The following is a 7,418-nucleotide window of genomic DNA, read 5'->3' as shown; positions in this document are numbered from 1 at the left end:
AGGCTAATGAAGTGGGAGAAAAAATATTTTTTATTGTGAATAATCAAATTGGCAGAATTTGATAATTAATTGGAAACAGCTACTTATAATTTAAATTTAGGCCAGCTTGTTTATAATAAACTGTCTATTAAATATTACTTCCCGAACAACCAAAAATTCTTTATTATCCAGTAAAAAGAAGCTGGTAATTAAGTAAGAAATTAGATTGAAAAAATTATACATCCTTCATGACAGTGGTTGCCAAACTTTTGCCATAGGAAACTTTAAAATTACAAAACAACAAATAGAAATGGACAAAGAATGCTGGAGTTTTGTCAAATAAATAAATTACTGGTTGGAAATACTTTATGGCCTCGACAATTAGACGAGAGATACACATGTGTAGCTGAATGTAGTGGTGAGAAAAGTATAAAAAACTATATTGTACAGCCAAAAAAAATCACAGAATAACGGAAATGGGAACACAACTAAGGCAAGTATCAGTAAAAATAGATAAAGAAGACAAAGAAGAAGAATATCAGATAATAACACATAGAAAATTCAGTGATTTAAATAAAGAATCCCGAAACTGGAATTAGGAAGACAGATGGAAAAAATATATAGTTCAAACCCGGGTGTATCAAACCAGGTTTTGTCCAAATACTTCAGAAGCGCATCTCCCTCAATGAATTTAAATAAATATATGAACCGAAAAACAAATTAAAATAATATTTTGATTACAACATTATGTACCGCCACTGAAAAACAAAATGAAATATTTCGTTCACTGCAAATAGGGTTGCCAGGTCGTCAAACCTAATAGCCGGACAGACCAGCTAGTTTCACCGGACATTTTGTCTCATTATTAATAGGTACGGCAAAAAATTGTATGTTAAATAAAGTTTTTCTGATTATCATAAATCTCGTCCAGTTCTAGTGAAATAATAAATAAAAGCGAATACCAAATCAGTCTTAGGTAGGTATTTTATTAATTATAATTAATCAAATAGTCATCAGTCAAAATGAAATTCTAGATACTTAAACATTTATTAACATTTTAATTCTTTTTATGGAAGGCACAAAGACTTTTTTAACTGAAAAAAAATAATCAAAAACTTCTTATCTTTAAGTTAAACAATAAAACAAAAAAAAATTCTCTTTGAATTATACCATAAAAATAATTCATTCAAGAGCTCAGTTTCTTCAGAAATGTATTTGTAAAAATGTTTAAATGAAATTTTTTTGAATTTAATTCTACAACCAAAATTTTGGCAACAGTGTTAACATGTAAACTGTTGCGTTCTTTCGTGAATTGCTGACCTATCAAGAAAAAAGCTCTTTCAACGTTTGCGTTTTGTACTGGGATAGCAAAGTGATACTGACGATTAGTTAGGAATTCAGAAAAGCAATCTTGACTTATTATTGATTGAAAATAGGCTATTCATATCTTATGTACAATCCACGTTTCCTTTGTTAATGTTCAAAAGATTTTGCAGTTGGTCAAAACATTCACTATCGTCAATTTTGACGTTGTATTGCAATTGATTCCATTTAGGAACATCTTTTAAAGTCATCCAAGTGAATTGTTTTGTGTCTTTGTATAACTGTTCAGTACATGATCGTAAATATTTTACGGCAATAATGTCCATGTTTTTAATATCCTCTTTGAATGTAGTCACCTGTACAGAATTTTCGTTGTTCTCTTTGAATTTCCCAAAATGGAAGTCACTTCCAGTGGGCAAAAGTCTTGTTCAATTCTTGCATTTATGTTATTCATTTACAAAAACATCAGCCTTATCTGTATCTTCGATGTAGTTTTGATAAATGGTCATGAAAGAATGAACAGCCAACTAATAGCCTTTGTTACGGTCTTTTTTTAAAAAATCACTCAAGGTTCTGGATGTATTATTCTTTTCCTTTTTTGGGAAATACGACTTGAGAGGTGCAAACATTTGTAAAAATTTTTCTTTATCTGGAAAAAGACTTAGTGAGCACAACTTTGAACGATAAAGTATTTGTTTAAAATGAATGTTCAATTCTAAGCTAATACTTTTGAGTTTTTCTGTACGTTTGGTGAATGTAGCAAAATGAATACGGTCTGCGTGGGCGACCGATTCTCGGCGCCTGCGTTCGGCGACGCTCGTTTGCGAAATCTAAAAAGCCAAATAAAAGCCGGACACCGTTTATTTTGGCCGGACACACAATCAAAAATCCTATCTATGTCCGGCTTTATCCGGACGCCTGCAAATAATGGGGCGGCTTCTTTAAAATAAACCACTATGTATTCTTCGGCGACATTTTCATTTCTTACTAGTAAAATTCACTACTTTTCTATAACAGTTTTGCGTTCGGAATTCTTTGATATTTTTACAATACTTCAAGTGAGAATATATTAAGTATAACATTGACAACATTTTATTAGGTGTTACTGATGTACGTAAAATCATAATAAAATTGAAACAAAATATCTATTTGACCAGTAACTTTTAAGTAATTTTCTAGTTGTTTATATCAAAATTTGGATATTATCCAATAATTTAAAAAGATTTTCTTTTGTTCTTGTCATGAAAATACGATTATTACTTTTTCTTGGTAAACAAAACAGCACATAGAAAAATAAGAGTAAAATTAGATTTCGACATCAAATATCAACTAAAATTGCAAAATTTCCCGCAAATGGCTCGTTATAAACGACTACAATTTCTATTATTGTCCAAAAAGAGAGATGGGAAATGCTTGGAACTGTTATTATTGAGGAAAAATATATTTTTCCATTCTTTTATTTACTCAAGAAGTATAAAACAACGGGCTTAGAAATGGATTTTATTTCGTGGTAAATAACCAGTACATAGAAAATGAGAGAAAACACATTTATCAAGAAGTTTTTTATTGGTGGAATATTTTTTTATGTTTCATTATTAAATGTCTCAATTCATGGCAAAGAAAGTTTGCTTTTGTACATTTTATAATAAAAAATAAATATTTTACTACGTTGGATGACAGATTGAGGAGCAACTGTTTTATCACGCAAGAGACAGGTTTAGAGGGGACTACAGGTGTGGAGAGAGGTTAGTAGGTTGCACCAGTAGAATGACTGCGAGCATTACTAAGAAACCACATCATATTATGTGTTACGCGAAATCTTTACGAAAAGTGTAAAAATTACCCACTCTGAAAGAAAAACCACACTGAGACGGTTTCATTAACCGGAAAAGTTATGGCTACCTTTTTTGAGAGTCATTAAATTGTGCTCATTGACTACCTCCAAAAAAGTAAAAAAAACTATTACGTATTGTTACTTAAGAAACTACGAAATACACCTTGTGAGAAACTAAAGTACTTAGAGTCCCGTTCGAAAAAGTATATAGACTTTATAAGAGACTACGTTGAACAATAAAAAAAATTATGGAAAAAAGTCTTGTTTCTATCTCATACCTAGTTCACACGAGTCGAATAGAATGGCTAATCGGCCTAGTAACTAGTCCCAGTTGTTTTGTTTTAACTCTTCCAAGTACTTACTAGACCTAGATTTCAGACCGTAGCTGATGATAGAAAGTTTAAAGCTCTTGACAAGAAAGTGTTTTCAAAAAAGGTTAAGAACCTATAAAAAAAAGTAAACGAAGTTGTGGAAGAGGAAATTAACAAAAAACCTGCAGCGACGATTGAAAATTGATTAAAAAAAGAGCCACTCTTGGGAGTAGTTTCTTGCTACGCGAACTCGCCGTAGAAGATGTGAAAGAGTACAGAAGCATTAATTGCCTAGGTATAAACTTACAAACTCCACTGTCTCCTCTTCAGTTCACTTTTTTTCTAAATTTCCAGTAAAACCAACTAAAAACCCAACAAAAAAATTAACCACAGGACAAAATCTTCACCTAACCTAGAAACTGAACAGAGAACAGACGTTTCTCTAGGGAAAATTGGTGTGAAGGTAATATCAGACGCTTCACTTTGAAAAATGAACTTAATTCGCTCATTTCCTCGAATATGTCGTCAAACGAACTCGAGTGAACGTTCTCTTCGTGTTCATATGTTTCATTTTTCGATTTTTCGTTCATTCGGAGTGCGAGTGATTGATGCCGAATACCGAAATCTAACATCGCTGGATTGGTTCACTAATAAATTCATTTATCACTTTTGATTCATTTAATGCCTAGACGTTTCATTCTTAATGAAATATGCTGAATGAAAGACAGAAATGAATAAAAAGTGAACCGTCTGATATCACCTTTACTGACCGATTTTGCCCAATCGCTTGTTACTCGACTCCACGATCTGTCTATATTAAGCGAGTCAGTATGCCAGTGTCAACTCGCTCAATCCATTTGACCCGCGTAAACCATACTTTAGGTCGGAAACTTTAGACAACTTCTGATTATCTTATCAACCAAATAACATATCACACGTTTTTCATTCTACAATTACTTTTCCCTTGGTATAGAATTGTAGCTGGGTTACTGCAGAAAAGCAAATGAAAAACTCATTTTTGTTTAATTTATAATTATTATAGAAAATTTTTTGTTTATTTATAATATCCGTTGAAATTATAATAATTCTTTTTCAGAAAAATAAAATTGTTTTGCACATTTATTTTTGTTTTTGTCAAATTTATATACATCTGGTATCGCAGTTTCATACAAAATTAGTTATTTTCGACAAGTAACAGTTCCATCTCTGATGAAAATTTAGTTCTGGAAAACAGTAAGACCAGTGGGGTCTATATAACCATTAAACTCAAGAATTATAGCCTTCAAATTCGTAAATCGTTCATCTCGTAAAATTTATTTCGGGAAATATATAAGAGCAGAAGAAGATCTGTTTCAATCAGTAGGCGTATACTCCCCCAACATCACAGTCATTATAAATTTTGTATTGTTTGAGTGCAGCTCTTTCTCCCGCAATGTCTGCTGTAAGTGATATTTCAATAATCTAGTATTTGTTTGAATTTTAGTGAAATATATGTTTGTGCTGTGAAGTGTGATGCTATTGGATATCAGCTCATTAATAATACCAACTTTAATAGTAGGCTTCAATTAAAAATTATATTAATGCTAGTAACACAAATGTAAGTGCTTTTTAATGGACATTATTTCTTCGACCAATGCTCCTTCTGCTGCTTATAAAAGTCCGCGAAACACGATCCTACATTTCCATATATTTTGATCGCTTCTTCAGACATAACTGATTACCAATGATTTTGTTGCCAAAAATCGCAAATTGTAAAAAGCCGGCTCTCAATATTTATTTTATTTTTATCATATTTTGACAGTTATTAGTGGGATTTGAAAATATTACTAAAGCTAACAAGCGTTACATATATTTTAGTTATTTCATTAAAACTGTAAGAAAATTATTATTTTCATCGGATGATAAATGTAACCAATTTATACAGAGAGAGGTCCTGGAGTAAAATAAAATCCATTTTTAATTAATTTATTAACGCAATTGGAAAGTGAACCCAAAATGTCGGCTATAGTAATATAGAAATACGAGGGTTTCCCACCTAACAAGATTTTTTCATAACTATTTTGATTTTTCAACATCCTTTCGTCTTCTTGATTTACCCTTTAGAAGACACAATCCAATGATTATCCCAAAAAACGATCGTCATCGCTTTTCAGACAGATAAAATCATATTTCTTTTTTTCGGAGCATGTTTGCAATCTACTATCTTAACTGTTTCATCGTTCCCGATGTAATGGCGGATCCCTATTTTATCTATAATTCTGGATCGATGCAAGGAATTATACTTTTTGATTAAGTCTGAGAAATTCGAACGCACTTTCCAAAATGAGCAGACGTGGTTTTGATTCAATTATCCAACAAGTGGACGCTTATTTATTTATCAGTTAGTGTATGGCAAATGCATTCTTTTGATTTATTAGGCAAATAGTCTCTTCAATCTTTTTAACCTTTATCCGACGATACTCCAATAACAATTGGTAATCTTTTATGGTAATATCACTGGCAGTTGCAAGTTTTGACCGTTCCTAACCCTTGTAGTCATCAGTCATCCAAACTGATACCGCCAAGTTTGAATTTAGCTGCCCAAAATTTTACGATAGTAAATGATAGTGTAGAGGCTCCGTATACATGTCTGATACATTTTTTCGACTCACTCATACGATTATCGAACAGAAACGAACCATTAACTCCAAAATGACCGAAATTTTAGTAAAAATCTCTTAACGTGTGCTCTAATAAATGTCAATTTATTTTGACATGTTTTGACATCTTCAGGTTAAGGACGGAAATTTTTTAAACAACCCTTGTAGTCTATCATCTTCTAATGTATTTGTACAATAATTATATGTAATTTAGGTGCCACAATACCAACTCTCACAATTACATTACCTTAAGCGCGTTTTGATAACAAAGTTATCGTCTGCAGAGACTAAAAGTCAACTGGACAGAGTTTTATATTTGACAACGAGTTGAATTTTTTAATTCTTATTTTATTAAATTCGCCACAAATTTAACAAAAACAGTGATTTTGACAATTCTTGGAAACTGATTTAGATTTAGCGCAACACAGGCATTCTACCACCCCCTACACTCCTGTAGCCCCTTTCTAAAACCTGTCACTTGTATGGTAAAGTCTTGGTCCGTACACATGTTTGATATTTTTTTTCCATTTTCAGAAAAAGCAACGACTAACTCATGATTATCAAACAGAAACTAACCACTAACTACCCAAAATAACTGAAATTTCAGTAAAATCTTTTAACGTGTGTGCTAATAAACGTCAATTTATTTTGACAAGTATTGACATCTTCAGGTTAAAGTTGGAAACTTTTCAGACAACCTTTGTAGTCTATAACCATCTAATGCGTTTGTGCAATTGTTACATGATAATTTAAGTGTCACTATACCAATTACACTGTCTTAAGCGCAGAGACTGAGGTCAACTAGACAGAGTTTTATATTTGACGACGAGCTGAATTTTTTAGATCTTACTTTATCAATTTCGCCACAAATTTTGACAATTTTTGGAAACTATTTTAGATTTAGCGCAACACAGGCATTCTACCACCCCTTACTCTCTTGTAAACCCCTTTCTAAATCTGCCCTTGCTTCTTGATTTGTGAGCTAATACAGTAAAATAATTATTTTTCATTGTTAAATGTACAAAAGCAAACTTCATTTGCGTTCAATTAAGCCTCTGGTTACTTTTAGTTGTAAATTAGCAGAAAATGTAATTTAATGATAAATTTCAATGATATCGCTTTTTTCTGAGTTTTTGGTCACACGAGAATGAGTACCTTAATATTTTTAAGTTGAAGACACGTAAATCAATCAAAAATTTTTCACAATATATTTGAATGAGGATCATGAATGAGCTAGTTGTTGTAAGGTATGCCGCCAAGAGCTCTTTTTTTGTACTGTATTAGCAAAAAGATTGATCGTCTTCTAGACACAATGACCTCAAATTGAAAAAA

At 31.8% G+C, this 7,418-nt stretch overlaps 1 protein-coding gene across 1 annotated transcript in view; it reads left to right on the top strand.

Moving 5' to 3' along the window:
- The first annotated feature begins 4,680 nt into the window (after positions 1-4,680).
- LOC130900773 (troponin C) overlaps positions 4,681-7,418 on the top strand; it is a 22,767-nt gene continuing 20,029 nt past the window's right edge. The window contains exon 1 of the mRNA XM_057811640.1: positions 4,681-4,888. Within this exon, the coding sequence (XP_057667623.1) occupies positions 4,880-4,888 (9 nt within the window). The 5' untranslated portion in view covers positions 4,681-4,879. The remainder of the gene's footprint in view (positions 4,889-7,418) is intronic.

This window comes from Diorhabda carinulata, chromosome X (genome assembly GCF_026250575.1).
Source record: "Diorhabda carinulata isolate Delta chromosome X, icDioCari1.1, whole genome shotgun sequence".
Taxonomy (NCBI): Eukaryota; Metazoa; Arthropoda; class Insecta; order Coleoptera; family Chrysomelidae; genus Diorhabda; species Diorhabda carinulata.
This window is presented reverse-complemented; position numbering and strand designations above follow the sequence as displayed.